Here is a 21,077-nt window from a genome sequence, read left to right as displayed (position 1 = left end):
TTAAAAAGTATTTTGTTTTTCATTTTTTATAATTCAGTAGTTTTTAGTGTATTCACAAGGTTATACAACCATTGCCACTGTCTAGTTCCGGAACATTTTCATCACCCTGAAAACAAACTTCACATCTGTTAGCAGTCACCCCCCACCCCCCTCCCTTCAGCCCCTGGCAACCACTAATCTACTTTCTATCTCTATGAATATGCCTGTTCTGAACATTTCATATACAGGAAATAATGGAATCAGATAATCTGTAGTCTTTTGTATCTGGCTTCTTTCACGTAGCATGTTTTCAAGATTCATCCATGCTGTAGATGTATCAGCACTTCATTTTTTTATGGCTGAACAGTATTCCATTGTAGGGATAGACCACATTTTATTTATCCATTTATTAGTTGATGGACATTTGGGTTGTTTCCAATTTGGGGGCTATCAGTTGCTGTAAACATTTGTGCACAAGTTTTGGTGTGAACATATGTTTTCAGGTCTCTTAGGTATATGCCTGGGAGTGAAATGGCTGAGTCATATGGAGCATCCAATTAACTTTTGAGGACCTGCCAAACTGTTTTCCAAAGTGGCTACAGGATTTTGTATTCCCACTGGCAATGTATGAGTTCTGACTTCTCCCCATCTTCTCCAACACTTGCTTTCATCCATTTTTTTATGCAGCCATCCTGGAGGATATGAAGTGGTTTCTGATTGTAGTTTTGAGTTACATTTCCCAGTGAGTAATGGGATGCAGAAAACACTTTTGTAAACTGGCAATTTTATCTCTGAAAGTGAAAGAAGCTGTGAGATAAACTGGACTACATTCTTATTAACAAAAGAGAATTAAGTAACAATGAAAGTTATTAAAGCTTTAGCTAAACTGAATTATGTCTTGGAATTCAGATTGCGAGGAAAGGAACATTGGCATGTCATAGAGGCACTTCAGACTGAGACAAGTAGATCCTAAAAAGTTCAGATAAAAGATGGGGATAATTCTGTTTCTGAGACTCTTTAGAGGAATATAGGTCACATGTGATGGATGTTTTTGAAAGGTTTAGTTATTCATATGTAATGATAAACTCTCCACGTGGAATGAATAAGAAGATATTCCTCAAGAGAATTATTTACCCACACAGAGAACTCAATAGGCTCATTATTTACACAGAATATATCAGTAAAGACAAGGAATATCAGCAGTGAAAGGCAAATTAAAGGTTATAATGAAATTATGAGTAATACCAAGACTAAATCTTAAAGACTTGTGAAATGTGCTAAAGACACTGAAAGGGCTTTTTATAAAACCATATTCAGAGGAAGGCTCACTGATTAAGGAAAGATGGTATAATATTAACTGATTAAAGGAAGGAAGGAAAAGAAAGAAAGGAAAATCCAGATGAATTATATTTCCCAAACACTCCCTTTTGTCCACAATATCACATCCATACTTTTTTTCTTAAGTAATTTTTTTAAAATAAATTTTATTGGGGAATATTGGGGAACAGTGTGTTTCTCCAGGGCCCATCAGCTCCAAGTCGTTGTCCTTCAATCTAGTTGCGAAGGGCACAGCTCAGCTCCAAGTCCAGTCACCATTTTTCAGTCTATAGTTGCAGGGGACGCAGACCACCATCCCATGTGGGAATTGAACCAACAACCTTGTTGTTGAGAGCTCAGGCTCTAACCAACTGAGCCATCCGGCCGCCCTTAAAGATGGATTTCTTGATTATAGCTGCAAAAATTAATCTCTATTTTAAGTAAATAGCAAATATGTATCTCCCCGACCCCAGGGGGAAAGAAAAACCCCTAAATGCAGTAAGATAGAAGACTTTAGGATACCAGGTATCTTCCTAACCAGTTCCCAATGCTACTATTTTTTAGCCTTTTCGTGGCTAAGGAGATGTTCCTCCTGTCCTCATACCCACTTTCCTTTCTTCGTGCCAAAGTTCTTCTGGCCCCTTGTCTCCCAGCTGTGGGTACCAACTCACTGTCCTGAGATAGGAGAGACCTAGATGTGTTGAGTGAGTTGCTGGAGAGCCGGACCGTGAGTCACCCTGGCCGTATGGCCGGCTAAGTCCTCTCTGCTTGCCTCTGGCATTTCTTGGGAGGGTTAGTGGCTGGGGAGGGGCTGTAATGAGCCTGGAAAGGCAAGAGAGGATGAGAAAGGCTCTTCTGTGTTTTCTACTCGTCCCCCAGTGATTTTCTGCCTCAGTTTCCCTCAGTTATCTAGACTGTGGCGTGATCCAAACCTTGGACCTACTTTCCTCCAGTCCAAAAGATAATTCTACTTCTCAGAATATTGTTTAAATAGTCTTTCCTTCCTCTTAAAATCTATTAGACTTCCCTGATATATTTTAGAGTTTCAAAACTGAAACTTAAGATAAAAAGATGAGCAAATGTTTAGTTGTTTGAACATCCCTTCTATTTCTGTATCTTACCCAACATAAGTCCTGCCTCTGCCATGAGAACTTCTCTGCTTGGGTCGGCCCACTTTTCATTGTTTTCCTGTTTTAAAATTCCCACAGTGTTAACTATACATGCTTCTTTATTTGACATTCATTCATTCATAGTGCCCTGAGTTCTTTAACTACTCTCTATGAAAATCTTGTCCCCTCTCGAGATGAGGCTGTTGGGGGATATGAGTATCTTCTTTCCCTCTTTTGTTTAAGCCCCGCCCCCAGCGTGTCCCCACAACCTTCTGCACAGTAGTGTGGACAGAGTAGACCTGGAGCAAACTGTTCTGAGAAATGAAATTAACCCAATGCATGTCAGAGCTCCATCTCACTTAGGCCGGTAATGGACACTAGCTTCATTCATTCTTTTCTCCCTTTCTCCATGGAAACTAAGGCCACGATTCTCGTGGTGAAAGGAGCAGAGTTTATTCTTAAAGCTGCTAGTAGCATTTCATCAGGTCCTGGCGTAGTCCACCTTATCTGACGTTTAGAAAGCCTACTTCAGGCCAGTACAGAGAAGAGCGAGAACTAGCAACTATGGAACAGAGGCAGACAGGTTCTGTCACTTGCAGGTGGTATGAACTTGGACAAGCCCTAAGCCTTTCTAAGCCTCGATTTTTTTCATCCGTGGTTTCAAAGAGCCCCACATCACCTCTCTCCACCTTCCTCCTAGGGATGCTTTACGACTCAGATGAGTCTCAGATGTGACATTAACATACTCTGTAAACTGATATAGTACTGTACTAATGTAAGAGATTCTTACATCGATAGCATGATGGCCAACAGCCACTGCTTCCTGAGTCCTTCTGTGAGCACTGTTCCAGGTGCTGTTCTAAGCATTCTACATTGTCAGCCCATGTACTGCTCACAACTGTATGATGGAGGTTCTGTTATGATCCCTACATAACAGTAGGGACGGAGGAACTCAGGCACAGAGGGTTTCAGTAATTTGTCAAGACCTCCGTGCTAGGAAGTTATAGACCTGGGCTATAAACCCAAGCAGCCTGGCGATGAGCTATCTGTGGCTACGGTGAAGACGAAAAGGGGGTGGGGGCTATGAGAGGAAATGTAACATAGTAACTGAAGGCCATCTTTTGGGGCAGCAAACAAAGGAGAAGGTGAAACTTCTGATTCAGCTGGCTGATAGCTTTGTGGAAAAAGGCCATATTCATGCCACAGAGATCAGGAAATGGGTGACCACGGTGGACAAGCATTACAGAGACTTCTCCTTGAGGATGGGAAAGTACCGGTACTCCCTGGAGAAAGCCCTAGGAGTCAACACAGAGGTGGGTATGGGGGTTGCCCAGCTGGAACCTCCCCCTTTCTCCTCCCCCTCAGTACTACTGTCTCGTGGCTGTGGAAGGAAGCAGGGCTTCCAGGGCAGGGTTTCCGAGCTGCTGACACCCAGAGTTCTTGCCTTGTGTGGTTTTTCTAGTGGAGGGATGCATCTTGCTGCTAAGCCACTGGCCTCCAGCCCTCCATGATTAGTGCTACATATATATACATATACATATATATAATATATATGTATATGTATATATATATACATATATATACAATTTTGCTATATATATATACATATATACATATATACATATACATACATACATACATACATACATACATACATATATATATAGCAAAATTGGCTAGCCGGGGATGGGGGTCTATGGCTAGCCAACACAGAATAGAGTTTTTCTCTGTGTAGAGTTAAGTGTTGACTTTGAGAACTAAAACTTTATCTTGGCTTCATCAGAACCATCTTCCACCCAATTATGTTAATCAGCAAATGATTAGAGTCCCCAGTACTCTTTTAAGAATAGGGGATGTAATTCATGCAAAGGCTATTTGACATTCCAACTGAAAAGAGGTACTATTTGCCATGAAGCAAGGGAAGACTGACTTTAATCTGTTCTTTATAATAGGGGTCAGTGACCTGTGAATTAAGAGCTAAATACAGACTGGCAATTTAATCCTACAATTTCTAATTCTTAAATCTTTAAATAGGCTCATGCTCTGAAGCAGGGCAGACTAGAGAGCGAAATGGCCAAACCACTAAAATTGGGGGAATTAATGTCCTCCCCCAGGCTTTAGCCTGTGAGATTTTTTTCTAGAGGTTTCCATCCTGTATAAATACGAAACAGTGGTTGAAATAAGCAGGGATAGGCAGTTAGAAAATTCAGTAATTGCTTTATCATTTAGCTTTCTATTGACAAGGGAAGTTGCTTGTTTAAATTAAAAACAAATTGCTTTTATTCTTTTTTCTTGACAAATGAAAGTTTTCTTATGTCTTTATGTGTTTCTGTTTCACATATATGTTAATGCATAATAACCAATCTTGGGTGAGTGTGTGTGTGTGTGTGTGTGTGTGTGTGTGTGTGTGTTTAGATTCTATCAGGACCAAAGTCCTTGGGGAAATATGACAGTAATCTTCAAATGTGTTTATTGTTTTTCTTCACTGTGGATATTAGCCCTGAACATTTGACCTGAACATTTTATATATTTCTTATTTGGGGAAAAAAAACATTATCCCATGACAAAGCATGCTTGTGGGTGGTAGTTTGTGTGATTGCCCATCTTCTCATCCTTCCCCATTATATCTTTCTCTATTTTTCCCCTCCACCGCCTCCCCCAACTCTGGTGAGTTGCTTTCCCAAAGTGTCTCCAGGCTGACGTCTACGATCTCTCTGTGTGTAGGATAACAAGGACCTCGAGCTGGACATCATCCCAGCAAGCCTTTCGGATCGTGAGGTCAAGCTGCGGGATGCCAACCATGAGGTCAACGAGGAGAAGCGGAAGTCCGCCCGGAAGAAAGAGTATGTTTGGGGGAGCTTCCGACCAACAGCAGGCTTCTTGTGACTATGCTTGGTTTTCACGGCCTCCTGTTCCTTTTGACAGATCAATGGGTCCTCATAGCCACCGACAGAGGTGGCAGTGAACATACATGACGCTTTTGCCCATATTTCACACTAATCAAGAACCACAGGGCACTGGATAGTGGAGACAATGAATAATGCCAACCGTATGAACCATTTCCTGACCATCCTGCTTTCTTTATTGTTGGTGCTGCACGTACACAGAGATCTTGCAAGGGCTTTATGAAGAATATTTTGACAGATTCCCTTTGGGTGATGCAGGAAAGAAATAGTGTGTCTTAAGATTGAGAAGCCCTATGTCATTGATTTTATCAAAATGAAGTAGGACCACAGGTCCCATGGAGGGAAGAAACTGGAGCTGGTCTGCTAAGTCAGAGCTTGTATTTCCTCTGGGGAATGTACTAGCTTGGCTGGGCTTCTGTAACAACATATGACAAGTTGGGTCTTTTAAAGAACAGAAATGTGTTGTCTCATGATTCTGGAGGCTAGAAGTCTGAAATCAAGGTGTTGGCAGGGCTGGTTCCTTCTGAGGGCTTTCCTTGCAGATGGCTGTCTTCTTGGCTACACGGCATTCTCCCTGAGTACATGCCTATCCAGATTTCCCCTTTTTTAAGGACACTGGTCATTTTGAAATAGGAGCCTCCCCTATTTCAATATGACTTCATCTTAACTAATTAGATCTGAAATGACTATTTCTAAATAAGGTCACCTTCTGAGGTACTGGGAGTTGGGACTTCAATGTATGAAATTTGGGGGGGGACATAATTCACCCCATAACAGGGGGAAATGAGACCACACTGGATCAAATCTTCTTGCTGGACTGTCTACAGACACCAAAGAGGACGGTAATAGATGCATGGAAAATAAAACAAAATGGGATAGAGGGTAGTAGAGGTAAATTATGAAGAAAGACACACAACTGTAGGAAGTAATAACGTTGTGTTATTTAGGGGCCCAAGGAGGAAGGGAGCCCTCTCCTTGAGGACGAGTATTTTTGTAGCACAGGCTTCTCTTTATGGGAGATGGAAGAGCAGTCACTAACCATCATTCGTTTGTGCTGTGCTTGTGATCGCATGCTCAGCTTCATGCACGTCCGTCTGTGATGTGAACGCCCCATCAGAAGTAATGTTGAGGTGCGCAAGATAATCCAGGCCAGAGGTCAGCAAACTGTGGCCCACGGGCCAAATCTGACCCACCGCCTGGTGTTTTTTTTAATTAAATGTATTGGGGTAGCATTGGTTAATAACCACCTGTTTTATGTAGCCTATAAGGTAAAAATTGTTTTTTATATTTTTAAATGATTGAAAAATATCAAAAGAAGAAGAATATTTTGTGATGTGAAAATTAGATGAAATTCTTTTGTTTCCATAAACACAGTTTTATGGGAACACGGCCACACTTATTTTTTCTCATATTGTCTATGGCTCCTTTCACACTACAATAGCAAAGTTGAGTGGTTGTGACAGGGACTAAAGGGCCCACAAATACATCTGGGTGTTTACAGATAAAAATTTTCTAACCCCTCAGGCTCGGTGGTGGTGTCTTGGCATCTGTTGTTTTTAGCTTTTAAATCTGGTTTAACTCATGATACTGTGAATTGTTTTGGTATAAGTCAACAACTGAACTGAACAGAAATCATCATTCTGGGAGCTGGAAAAGAAATGTGGGAAGCTGAGGTTCAAGCTTCCTCACTAATATGAATGGTGTTGCACGCTTGTACACACATGCAAACACACACTGCAATTGAGAACAGATACATATCAGCACAGAATCACAAAATGGGGGAACCAGGGTGGAAAAGGGAGAGAGAATGGGGAACTGGCTGAGCACAAACATGGCAGCGGGATACAGAGCAAATGATCAGAGTGAGAGGGACTCAGGGGGTAATACTCAGAGGCAAAGAGTTTTGAAGAAAGGAAGAGACATTTTGGTAAAGTAGAAAAATAAGAGTCAAGAATGTCATAAATGCTGGGGTGGAGAAGTGAAGTTTGAAGGAAGGGAGGTATTATATCTCTAACCAACTGAAAGCCCATGTGTTTCCTTCTAGATTCATCATGGCTGAACTACTCCAGACAGAGAAGGCTTACGTGAGGGACTTACATGAGTGCTTAGAGGTAAGTCTTGCAGTAATCAGTTCACAGTTGTATTGGAAAAAGGACTTCTTTCCCAGACTCAAGACCTTGACAGGAGTTCAGTGCTCTTTGTCTTCTCCTAGAGCTTAATGAATAAAAAGCCAACCAGAGGAAATCTTTGTCCTGGGGTCAATAGTAATTGCATGGGAGTTTGAAGTACTTTTGAAAAGAAACTTTTCTCAGACTCAAGCTCGACCCAGCAAAAAAGTACGTAAGACACTGGAGTTCAAAGTCAAAACCATGACACAGTCAATGAACTTGAGTCTGAAAATCGTCATCCTCCCCCCAGCACACACTCAGACATGCACACGTTTAATACATAAGAAGAGTGTGGAGGTGATACCCTTGCGGAAGGTCAGGATGTGTTTCCCTCGCAGCAGTGCAAGATAATGAAACAGTCACGTTTTCTTTCTTTCCATTCTGCTTTTTACCATCTCACTGTTTACATGCTACATGCATTTCCAGTTTCAGTCTTCAGCTTTAAGGCCCGTTGATTTTGTCCGTATTTCATGTGGCAGTTCTTGCCAGTGATGAAACTGTTGCTGTCTTACAGACCTACCTGTGGGAAATGACCAGTGGTGTGGAGGAGATTCCCCCTGGGATCCTTAATAAAGAGCATATCATCTTTGGCAACATCCAGGAGATCTACGATTTTCATAACAAGTAGGTTGGTGGAGGGTTTAAATGGAGCACACTTAGTGCAATACGTACCCAAGAACAGGGCTTCCCAACAAACGGATCAGAACTGATCGTTAAAGCTCACCTAGTAAATTATTACCTGTTAAATTTTCTATGTCAGTTGATGTCAGACTTTTTTGTCATTCCCCCATCTTTCTCCACGATTGTCCAGAATTCCTAATGGAGAGTGAAGTGTCCGGCAGTGCTCCTCGTAGGGACCTACCTGGCAGCATCTTCATCCCAAGTAGAGTGATAACCAGGCTTTGAGGAAATAAAAGTAGCTCCTCCTTATTAAAACTGGGCGGAATCCTGACAGAATTCATCTGAGGCTAAACTTCCTACCTTGTGGCACTTTGGTTTCAAATTCCATTGAACTTTTCTTTCAACCTAAATATTTCCTCCATCCTCAGCTACCCCATCAAGCCCACTTTCAACCAAAACAACAATATAGAATAGATCGGTAGATAGATAATCAAAATATCTAATGGGACACATTTCTTAACAGCTTATAGGGGAGAACATTAATTGACTCTGTTTTGTTGAAATAATAGAGAATCGTAGAGCCCTAAAACCTCACAACTCATTTTGTCCAGCTCCCAATTTGATTCAAGTATCTTTTCCACAGCCTACTAAACCGCACGTTCCATGGTTAGTAGAGGGTCAGCAAGAATATTGGTTGATTAGTTATGTATCCAACTAATGGAAATAACTCAGTTTCTAAAATACAAATGGGGTGAGAATTTAGGGGGAAAAATTCTTCCCTGCAACCAGAATCCTTCTTTGAAAGATCTGTCTGTAAACATTTCATATGTTTATGAGGAAAACTGAAGAAATTAGTAACCCATGTGAAGTATGCAAATTTTTGTACTCCTTTCATTAAACCAATGGTGAGTTTGTGTTGCTAACTAGGATTTTGCATAAAAAGTTTTTAACTGAAATGTATGTCATGACTGAATAAGACTAAAATCTATAATAAAACCCAGTAAGAAAATGTCAGCCAGGAAATCAAAAAAAAAAAAAAAAAGATCAATCAAATAGGGAATTTCAAGACACCAGGAACATGTTGGTAGACAGTCCTAGAGCTCTCTTCAGACCTTTTTCCAGAGAAGGCATAAGAGGTAGAGGTTCAATATTGTAGGATACAATGAAGAGGAAGTCTTAGGATCAGGCTCGTCAAGGCTTTTACTGAGTTAAGCACTTGTGCTGGAGACAAAGCTGCCAGCTCCAAGAATTCCTGAGGAGGCCCAATGTCCACGTGTAGCAGCCAGCCTGAGGTGGGACTCGAGAGCAGCGCTGCCCAGTAGAGCTTTCTTCAGTGACAGAAATGTACTGGACAGTAACCAGTAGACATGTGTGGCTATTGAACACTTGGAATGTGACTGGTACTGCTGAGAATTGAATTTTAAATTGTATGTGATTGAATAGATTTAGGTGGCGGGTGGCTGCCATATTGGACAGCCCAGCTTTAGGAAATGAGACCTGAGGATGGCCCTTTGCTAAGAATAACTAGGAGGCAAGCAATAGCTAGGGGTAAAAGGATCCTGAGTTCTAAAAGGTCTAAATAAGTTTCCTCTCTTGTCAACTCCTGATGATTAATCCCCTGTTATGTCATCAAATGGCATCAGTTTAAAGAGAACATGTAGCTCCTATAACATGGTAACTGTGTCAGATTATGAAAACAGTAAGTTCAAGGGAGGAAAAACCCTTCTGACTCTGGAGAACTTAATAAGAGTTCCCAGTCTTTCTTCTCTCCCCCCCCCCCCACACACACACAAATTTTAACACTCTCCATCTGGTTTGTCTGGAAATCTCCAGACATAGAAATAGTTTCTCCTCAGGCCTTTTTAATAAGACCCTAATAAAGCCATTTTTGACCATTGATTCCAAATTCTGTTATCTGAGCCCAGCTCACCATTATCCCATCTCCCCCAGGGTATCTGAGAAGATATGGGAGTGGGAAACTGTAATCATGTTGCATTACTTTTCTGATTTATGATCTGCAATTGAGTCAACAAGTCTCACTTTCCTCATCTTACCAAACTGACTAAGTATCGAACTGGAGAAATCTAGAGATGACAGCTTGCACTTCCTATGAGCCCTGCTTTTGCCAAATCAATGTATAAAGGGAAAGAATATTCATTTCAAAATTGATCAATTGTAACAAAATAACATAAAACTGTTCCTCTTACCTGGTTTCGTGATAACATTCTACCAAGCCACGGTAAGCAGTTTGGTAGTGTTTTAAATAGCTGAAAATCTGTCTACCAATTACAAAATATAGTTCTAAGAAATGCTTTTAAAAAGTCAAGTTAAACCATATAGAATGCTGCACTTCGTAGAGGAATAAATTCAGTTGTCAAGAACACAGCTACTCAGCAAATGTTACCATTTATGACATTATAAAGAAACAAGAAGAAAATAAAAACCAGCCGCTAAGCAACCTAAAGAGATATCACAAAGATAAAGTTCTTATGTTTTCATAGAAAAACCTTTCTGTCCTCTCTGCAAGCCATTTACCTCTTGGTTAGATTGTGTCGAAGCCCATAGCAATTTAGACGCAGCAAATGAGAATCAAGAACAGCTTGAGACCAGTCACATCAAGTAAAACCTGACAGGAAAAGAGACAAACTGCAGTAAAAATAGGCTAAAGAACAAAAAAAAAACCCATAGTGGTCAAAGGCTGCTCAGTGTTGGAGCAAAGGATCCTATATCCCGATATGGAGCCTAGCACAGCCACTGTCTTACAGGATAGCACAGTAATCAATGTTAGTAATAGCCCTGAATCATTTGTATATTCTGCATTAAAAAGCAAGGAACTCTGTCATGCATTTGGAAAGCTATCCACCAAAAAAATTGATGTTTTAAATTACCCACAATTTCAGGGAACATCCAAGAAAATCAAGCTGTATAGTAATTCCCTACAGAATCTCGAGGGCTAAGGCTTTACTCGTTCGCTTTCTACTTATACCATGCAATCTTTCATTCATGGAGAAGGCATAACACCTCTACAGTCTCTAATCATTAAGAGAGAAAATGGCAATTAAGCCAACGTTGGAAATGTAGGACCTGTGAACTCCATAAGAGACCATGTCTTTCACTGTATAACCCCAGTGCCTAGCACACAAGAAACTTGAAGTAAATATTTATTGGATGGATGGATGGATGGATGGATGGATGGATGGATGGATGGATGGACGGACTAAAAGCAAAATTACAATTTGCAGACTTATGGCTAATGGCTCAAGTCATAATTCAGTCTTTTGTTTGTGAAAGTCTCAAGATAGGGGAAATCATTAGGTATGATATTTTTCCCCCCATCACTACCAGAAACTTCTAGACCAGCAAAATAATTGAATATCAGAATGGAGGCGTTTCCTGGGAGCTTCTTAATGGGAGGACCATACAGTGATCCAAACACCTGTTTGCTCTTCAGGAATACTTTTTTGAAATCGTCATTTTTTTAACCTGAAAATATCCAAGAATTCTTTTTAATCCCAATTGTTTGCATCTTTCCCAAGTTATAATTAAGTGCTATCTAACAAAGAAACATACTCCTCTCTTTTCTAGTATATAGTTCAGATTATCTGCCTACACTCCAGAGACAGAGGAAGGGAAGGAAGGAGGGAGGTGGAGAGGTTGACTGAGAGGCAGAGGATTGAGATGGACTCTGCCTTAATAACCCAATTAGCTGAGTCCTTAGGAAATTAGTACCTCCACCCAGGGTGATATGGTATCGATCCTTTAAATGGTGTCACTGAAAAATGACAACCAGGATTAGTGTGTGTGTGTGTGTGTGTGTGTGTCAGAAATTCACAAGCACCAAAATGTCTACGAAGAAGAACAATTCAATATGTAGAATTTAATACCTACAAGTAGTCGTTTTTACCCAAATTGGAGGTTCAAATGCAATGCTACTTCATTTGACCCTCCACTCTCCACATTTTGTACTACATCTCTTTTTCTACATAACTAAAGATAAAGATCACGAAGCTTACCCGTACAAGAACTGGATCTACTGCTGTTGCTTTTTGCTAAGCATTCAAGAACACTCAGATGAGATAGTATATTCCATAAATAGATCCCCCAAACACTCATGCTTTTGTTAATCCAGTCTCCCCACTTTGACTAACCTATAACTTGTAATTCAGGAAAATCGTCTCTTTTCAGTTTGCCTTGATTATTAGTTTTTCAGGTTTGGTGATGACAGCTGTTTGTTTAAAATGCCCATCACCCTCAGTTAAATCTGAACTTTACTTTTTCCTTTTCAGTTATTTGGAGATATGGTCATATTGAGTCTGAGCAATGGCATTTTTATAGTCTCTGCTGTCAGGGCTCAGAGGGTCTTCACCATCAGGTACAACCATCTCCATTTACAGATGAGGACATGAGACCGAGAGAGGACTTGCCCAATGTATGACCCTCCTTCCCTCCCCCCACCAACTTAAAGGGGTTTGGCCTCCCAAATCAGTGCTCTCTCCCCGTCCCCCACTCCATAGACTGCCAGATCTGGTGGGTTTAATTCATGTGGATCCCCAGATTTGAGAAGCACTGAAACCCATTTCTTCCACAGGTATGTATGTCATCCAGGTCCCACACCATTACATTCATTACCTGAAATAAGTCAGTTTTCAGCAAAGATGGAAAGGCAAGTCAGGGCAGGGGGTGGGGCAACATGTATCTAGTGGGGGCTGAATATTCTTCCTGCACACTCCCTCTCTCCAGGACTGGTATTTCCAGGCCCAAGGCCCAGGGAGCAGGGACAGAGATGTGTGGGCCTGAGCCGGGAGCCCTGACCAGGCGAGGGTCAGCCTACAGGCTAGCAGGTGTCCAGGGTGAGCCAGGCGCAGAGGGTGGTGTGCAGCAGGGCACGAAGACAAGGTGAGGGCGGTGATGGGAAAGGCCAGTGAGCAGCTGAACCAGGCCCACATTTCTCTCTCCTTCCCGGAGTTCCTGCTTACCCAGCCCTGTGCTAGTTTAGAGATGGAGCTGGTACCCCAGGGTGAGTCAGACCCAGCCTCTGCCCTCTGAGTTCTAGGAATTAGGGACAAGTGGTAAGGGTGGAGGTGAGCACAAATGCAGTTCAAAGGAGCAAAAGAAACAGCCTCAGTTAGAGCAACAGGAAAGGCTTCACAGAGGAGGGGGCATTTAAGGTGACAATTAAATAACAGGATTTTTATAGCCAGTGATGGCTCCCTCACCGAGGGAGGAAAGTTGGAACAAAGGCCCTCCAAGGGAAGAGAGTGGTGAAGTCTACCAGGGAGGCTGAGAGAGGCAATGGGAAGAGTCTATGGGACTCAACCCCAAACCTTTCCATTAGATATCTAGACATCACACCCCAGGCAGACTGTGTCTTGTCACGTCTGTAACTGTGAGACTGAAGTAGAGGAAAGGAGAGAGGTGGTGGGTAGAGGTAGCGTGAGTCAGAAATGGAGGGAGGGGGACACACAGGAAGTGAAGACAGAGACTGAGTGAGGTGGGGAAGTGAGATAAAATACCTAGGTAAGGAAAAGTGAGGAAGTCAAGTTGGTGAAAAACAAGGAGGAAAGAACAAACGGGAAGGGAGGAGAGAGAGCGAGGGCAGAAGTAATGGGGGGAGGAGATAGATGATAGATAGATGATAGATAGATAGATAGTTGGATGGATAGATAGATAGATAGATAGATAGATAGATAGATAGATAGATAGATAGATAGGAAGTTGGGGGTGGGTACTGAGAGGGAGAGGGAGGGAAAGAAATGGATAAAGACAGCGCTCCCTGGGGCTACCATCCTATGCAAGCAGGAGAATCAGCAAGGTGTTTTTCAAACATTTTTTATTATGAACCAAAGAAAAAGATTATACATTATGTTCTGATATATATATATATATATATATATATATATATATATATATATATAACAGGGAATAAAGTTTTTCAAAATAACACCCCCACGATGTGTGACGCACGCTGGTATTTTAGGTTAGGTTCCATTTCTCCTCCCCCTCCCCAGCTCTTTCCTCCTCTTTTAATGCTGGTTTATACCCACTAAATTGATTTTCCAACCTCTTAAAACACAGCGGGTGAAGCTGCAGCTACAAGGTGAAGAACTAGCTCCACCATGTGCTGAGGCAAAGGACGTGCCGCCCACGGCCGGTGGGCGGGGCCACGCTGCCAGGCTGCTGCTGGCTCCTCCTGCCTCTCCTACCCTCCCAGCACATGCGCACATGCATACGCGTGCACACACACACACACACACACACACACACACACACACACACACACACCTTGCTTAAAATATGCATGTTTTCTATGCCTCTTCCTCCCCTGCCCCACCCCCCACCTTCCAAATGCCTTTGGTATTAGTTTTATCCCATTTACAGAAAATCATAGAATAACAAAATATAAAAGCCTAGAAAAAAACCTTTGAAGATAATCCAGTTCTGTTCTACTCCCTTGTTTTATAAATGTTTGTGACCTGCCCAAACCAATTAGTAGCACAGCCAAAGAATCCAGGTCTTCATGACTCCCGATGACATCACACGGTCATTTTCTTAAATATTAACTATCAGGGAAAGAGGAAAGGGAAGACCTGTCGTGATTTTTCTTGGACCCTCAATCCACACTCGAAGGGATAACTGCAGGCTTTATACAGCCCATCAGAAGGGCTGTGTAAAAATGTAGCTGTGGTTTTGTTGTTGTTTGTGTTTTCAGTGAGCCGCTGATAGATATGGGGGAATACCCAAGGCAAGACAGAGTCTAAACATTTATTTGGATGTGTCGATGTTAATTTTAGTTGTTCCCACTAACTGCTTGGCATCCATGCCTAGTTGCTAAACAGCACATTAATGGATATGTATAACATTCAATGTGAGATTAATTTTTGTATTTTATTTTAACATTAAACGTGTTATAGGTCTATGCAGGTACATTTTTATTCATCTGATCACATAAGCTAAACAAAATCAAGAAATATTAGCAAACCTTGCTAGCAATGCAGCAAGGTGAATTGCTGCTTGAGGTTGGAGGCAGAGGGTGCGAATATGGTGACTGGGATTCCAGCCCTGCACACCTGTCCCCTTCATCTCTAACCTAGGCTGACGTGGGTGTGCGATGAAGGGACAGAGCCAAGTGGTCCTCATGGCTCAGCGTGGGGGATCGGACTGCTGAAGTCCTTCCATGAATAATCCCGCACCTTCGCTGGAGCACACGTGACACTCCATTAATTTAGTAGCTGCTCCCGTATGCCAACCAGCTGTCCTTACCCCTGCAATCTAGAACCTCCTGTAGGCGAGGCTGTGATTCTCCCTGGTCACTAACGGATTCTTTAGACATGATCTCTAGCTCCACTTGCATGGAAGCAGTACCCCGGCCCTGCTTTGATAAAGAGATGGTGGCCTGGACTTCCTGCCAATAAGTGAGCCTGCCATCTTTCTCCCCACCCTACCGCCAGCTTTTGTAGCCTTCACACTGTTCTTCTCTTGCCCCATGCCACAGCCCCCACCTTCATTCCCCTTCTTGCCCCCTCTGGCATTCCACCAAGTTCATGTGCGTGAGAGCGTGTGCACACACGTACACGCAAGGTCATCCAATATATTCCCCCCTTTAAATGCAGACCGCACCCTGATGTAAAGGTCTGTCTGCAGGACCACCTTGTGAGCCCCTCAGTGAAGAATGCACTTCTCCAGAAGCACCGAGACTATAGACCAAATTTATCTTTGGAGAGAATAATAAAATCAAAATGACTCAGGGTGCCTTTGGGATGGTGCTATTTCCATAGTACTTCATGACAAACCTCAGAAAGCTTTCCTGTCAATAAGTGCTGCAGGTTTCATTCCCGGGGATTCTGTACAGAACCAGAGGGAAGTAGTTTCCTCATGAAGCGACTGCATAATATATTGCATTGTAGTAATTGAAAAGAGTAATGACATTGCTTAGATCTAGACAGTTCTTTAAAAGTTTTATTCCTTTCTGAAAGAACATCAGACATTCACACCAACACTTCAACTACTCGCTTTGCTCATTTCCCTGCTATTTATTACATACAATTATTGAGATGGTAAGGACTAAGATCTTGCTACAGACCAGCTGAGGTGGAATATTCCATCACTTGTGAAGAGGTTGTGACCTCTTGTGCTTTCATTTAAACTCATCGTGTTGTTTGAAGTAGGTGGAATGGTATGAATCAAACTTACATCATCTGTCATCTTCATAAGCTTCAAATTAAAAAGCAAAATGGAGTTCACTGTTGCCACTTCAACAATTACATTGAGATGGTAGTGAGTGTCTTACTCCAAGTTATAAATTCATATGCCCAGCACAAGGTAGCTTTTTGTTTTAATTCTTAGCTTGTTTATTTAAAACTGCAATCAAATACAGTCAGTGCAGAATCTGCCTACTGAAAGCATACAGGAAGGTAGGGCAGTTACCTTCAAATGCTGGGCTGTGGATTGGACACATTAGAATTACCTAGAGAGCTTTTCTAACCAATGCACATACTCAGGTCCTATCCCCAGGGGCCAGTGCACAGCCAGGCGTGGGGACCACTAACTAGGGTTTTTCAACAGTGCTCCTTGAGACAAAGTCTGAAATTACCACCAAAAGTGTTCCGCTTACAAAGAAGTTTGGGAAGCACTACACACAATATCACTTCAGAGATTATAATGTACCTCATCATATTATAGGATTTTGGAAGTCCTGCCGTAAAGAAACCAGCTTACCCCCAGCATTTCCCAAACTTAATGGTATGTGACCTTGGAATCCAGTTCTTGCATTAAAACCCAGGATATAGTTTCAGGGGAGCTAATCTGCTATAGCTTTTTTTTTAGCAGAGGCTGGGTGGGGAGAGCTCCCTAAATATAAGTATCTCAAAGTGAGGAAGAGTGTGTGAAATACTGTATGTTTACCAAAGAGAGTATGAGTTGTTAAGATTGGGAGGCGCCCATGTTGAAGAACTAATGTTTATTTAGTACCTACTATATACCAGGCACCGGGTTGGGTTCTTTAACTATGTGGATTTATTAAATCCTCACAACAACCCCACAACTTTGTTATTTAAAGATGAGGAAATTGAGGCTTTGGAAGACCCTCCCCCTCCCCCTCCCCCTCCCCCTCCCCCCCCCACCACAACTGTGACTAAGTGTGAACTCCGCTTGTTTAACTTGTGCTTGGCTGCAGGAGGAAAGGAAAATGAGACATGGGATCAGTAAAAGGGTGGGCGAGTGGTGGTTGCTGTTAGAACTTTCATTTTCCAGATAAGCATTAATTATGGGCCTAATAGTCTATGCATTTAATTCATTTTGTAGTGCTTTCATTTCTAGAGGATTTTCAAACTGAGTATCCTCTCATGGGTTTTTGATAGTTGCTATCACAAAAAAGTCAGAGCTCTATTTAAATTACCAGGATTTTTAATACAGTTGCTAGCCCTGTCTTCAGCATCTCAATTAATGATCAATTCTGTAGGTATAATTACTACTGTTTGCTTAAAATTAATCTTCAGTGAGCAGGCTTGAGTTTCATAAGTCAAGGAAAGAGGAAAGCTCTCCCTGAGTCATCACGCGTGTCCTTGCAACTCCTAAAACAAAAACACAATTTTATATCTTACATGGAATACCACGATGCAGGCTGTTTTACTAATTATCAATCACCCTTAAAAAAAAGAAGGGCCTATGTACCACGGCAGTCAGAATATAGAGGGCAGAGTAAGATCCTGAGAGTGGGGAAGCAGAGGTTTCCTGAAAGCTGAGAGCACTTACCCTATTGTTCAGGGCCCCCAGATTCTTTCCTTTTTCCTTTTTTCTTCCAAGTTCTTTCTTCCTCCTAGGTTCTCTTTCTCTAAAGCAGTTCATTTTTTGTCCTACAATAGCTCATCAGATTCTCTGCCCCCATTTGCCAAGCCATTCCAGCCCCCAGCCCCAGGCCCTGTTCGGTCCACCATGGCTCAGAACTGGATTTCCTTTCACTGTCATCACTGAGATTTATACAGAAGGCAGATAGGAGAACCTCTCAACATCTTCTGAACAACTACTTGTGAAGATGTTGTACATTATATTATTTAGTGTTCCTCAGGGAAAAGAGCCACATAGAAGTCCTTTTAGAATTCACTTCCAGAAATAAAAATATGGGTTAAACATAGATTGATATTATATTAATATATTAATATGTTATGTTATGGGAAGTTTCCAGAATTAACATATTATGTATACAGCAATGAGCCAGATTGCGTCTCTTTGCAACAAAAAGATGCTTCCTTTTGGCCTTGAAAAAGGTTTAATCCTCAATGATAGCATTATATAATATTTTTTCCTATTTCCATTTTGCAAGTTATATTAAATACATGTGTGTCACCTGCAATTCTTCTAAAAGTATCAGTAAATATGATATTTTATTGATTCTGAGCACTGCATATTTGCATTTCAAAAACTCAGATTGCATTTTAGTTACTCCTATTCATGATTCTGATCAGGATACTCTTAAATTCACATGTTAGGGGAAAGACGCTGTCATCAAATGGCTACTGCTAGAAGTCCCAAAATGTTTAAGTGACTTTTTCTTATGACTAAAGTAATACTCATTTAGTGTAGAAAATTTCCAATTGCAGATATATATATAAATCTATGTGTGTGTATATATATATTTATATAGATATATATACCCATATACATATATACACTTACATACACACATGGTATGTATATAATCTATATACGCATTTATTTATATATACACACACACACACACACACACACACACACACGGTGTATATATATATACTTTGATCCCACCTATCATTATTAGCATTTGACCTTCCAGATATGACTTGCCAAATATTTTTAATTGCACATATTTTTAAGCCATTGATAGGAGAACACAAGTAATACACACATAGACACCATAACCAATTGTAATTATAAGATACTGCAGTGGTACATTTATACAATTCAGTATTATTCTGCTGTAAAAAAAAAAAAAAGAATGAAATCATACCATTTGCAACAACGTAGATGGACCTAGAGGATATTATGCTAAGTGAAATAACGCAGACAGAGAAACACAAATACCATATGACCTCACTTATATGAGGAATCTAAAGAATAGAATAAACAAACAAAACAGAAATAGCCTTGTAGATACAGAAAACAAACTGATGGCTGCTAGATGGGAGGGGGGTTGGGAGGTGTATGAAAAAGGTGAAGGGATTAGAAGTACAAATTGGTAGTTACAAAATAGTCATGGAGGTGTGCAATACAGTATGGAAAATATACGCAATAAAGTTATAAAAAACTATGTATAGTGGCAGATGGGTACTGGACTTGTCCAGGGAATGACTTCTTTAATTACATAAATGCCTAAACACTTCTCTGTACACCTAAAACTAATACAAAATAATACTGAATGTCAACTATAATCAAATATATATGTGTATGATGGAAAGTACAGCATAGGGAATATAGTCAATGGTATTGTAATAGCTATATACAGTGTCAGACGGGTAGTCACCTAGTTGGGTTTACCACTTTGTGAGGGGTGTAAATGTCTAATCATTACGTTGTTTTGTACACCTGAAACTAATAAAAAAAAAAAAGATACTGCTGGAATGCTTGGACAATAGAGCCAGGTAGAATAAGTCAGATCAATCAAATTTATTTTTTCCAGTGGTAGAGGTAAGTAGTAGAATAATTCAGAACTGCTTTATATCTTATTTAATTTTTGAATTAATTTTTAAACTCAAATATAAAAGTATAAATTGAGAAGTCCCACCTACTACTATCGTCATCCACTCTGTTCTTTCACCTGGTTTCCTATGGTAATAGCTTTTTTTAAAAAACCATTTTATTGTAATATGATTGACATGTGAAAAATTGTACACATTTAATATATACAACTTGATGAGTTTGGTTATAAGTATATACCCATGAAACCATCACAGTCATCAAGGCAATAGGCATATTCATCACCTCCGAAAGTTTCCTATTATTATTATTGTTATTATTATTATTATTAGACACTTAACATAAGATCTACCCTCTTAGCAAAATTTAAGTATATGATACAGTATTGTTAGCTATAGGTACCATGCTATGTATTGGATCTCCAGAACTTGTCTTGCATAATTGAAATTGTACTTTGACTATTAATTTATATTCTCTGACCTCAAATCAATTGTTTAATATGTTAATTTGAAGTCAGTATGGTCACTCTTTATTATCTATTAACGCAGAAAGGCGCCATGTCACAGATACAATGGCAGACAATTCAGTAGTAATTCAATTCAACTTTAAAATGTATTGTAACTTCTTCCCTATTAAATTTTCTTTCCTAATGTTGTCTACATTAGGAAACATTAACTCATAGTTTTTAGCACAAACTGGCTACTGGTGAAAGAAGTCGTTGAAGGAGTCAAAATTTTTCCACTTTATCTCTGGGATTGTAGATGATATTTTGTTCTTTTTGATATCTGTATTTTTAAAATGTTACAATGGGCTCAGATTACTTGTATATAAAAATAGATTCGTAGTTATTAAAATGAAAGGCCCAATATAAGTATAATATTTCATTATTTTCAGCTTGAGAAGTATAAACCCCTAAGGGAAATTATATTATTTGAAGTAGCACTATTATTAATGAACATAAATTTTAATGAATTAGTTGTCACATATTTTAAACTACTCTTCACCACGTTGTCATTTAGTGGAGAAGCCATGTGTAAATAGTGGAGGGTTGTGTTAGCCTCAGCATAATGCTCTGTGGGGTGGGGGCAACTGTACACAGGTGTCTAATGCAGACTTTCTCTCCCTTTGTAGCATCTTCCTCAAAGAGCTGGAGAAGTACGAGCAGCTGCCTGAGGATGTGGGACACTGCTTTGTTACCTGGGTAAGCGACCTGAAATCCTTCCTCTCCCACTGTCCCAGGCTTTCCAAAAGTACAGATGGTACCAGATGGCATCACTGTTGGGTGTCTGGCCTGAGGATTGGTATCACTT

At 40.7% G+C, this 21,077-nt stretch overlaps 1 protein-coding gene across 26 annotated transcripts in view; it reads left to right on the top strand.

The window, feature by feature from the left end:
* Positions 1-21,077, top strand: part of KALRN (kalirin RhoGEF kinase) — a 617,732-nt gene that overhangs the window by 380,569 nt on the left and 216,086 nt on the right. For all 26 annotated transcript variants that reach the window (XM_019738972.2, XM_019738955.2, XM_019738953.2 and 23 more), the window contains 5 exons: positions 3,536-3,718; positions 5,130-5,248; positions 7,356-7,422; positions 7,994-8,103; positions 20,899-20,968. In XM_019738972.2, coding sequence (XP_019594531.2) covers positions 3,536-3,718; positions 5,130-5,248; positions 7,356-7,422; positions 7,994-8,103; positions 20,899-20,968 — 549 coding nt within the window. The remainder of the gene's footprint in view (positions 1-3,535; positions 3,719-5,129; positions 5,249-7,355; positions 7,423-7,993; positions 8,104-20,898; positions 20,969-21,077) is intronic.

This window comes from Rhinolophus sinicus, linkage group LG01 (assembly GCF_036562045.2).
Source record: "Rhinolophus sinicus isolate RSC01 linkage group LG01, ASM3656204v1, whole genome shotgun sequence".
In the NCBI taxonomy this organism is placed as follows: Eukaryota; Metazoa; Chordata; class Mammalia; order Chiroptera; family Rhinolophidae; genus Rhinolophus; species Rhinolophus sinicus.
The sequence above is the reverse complement of the archived record's forward strand: the minus strand, read 5'-3'. Positions and strand labels throughout refer to the sequence as shown.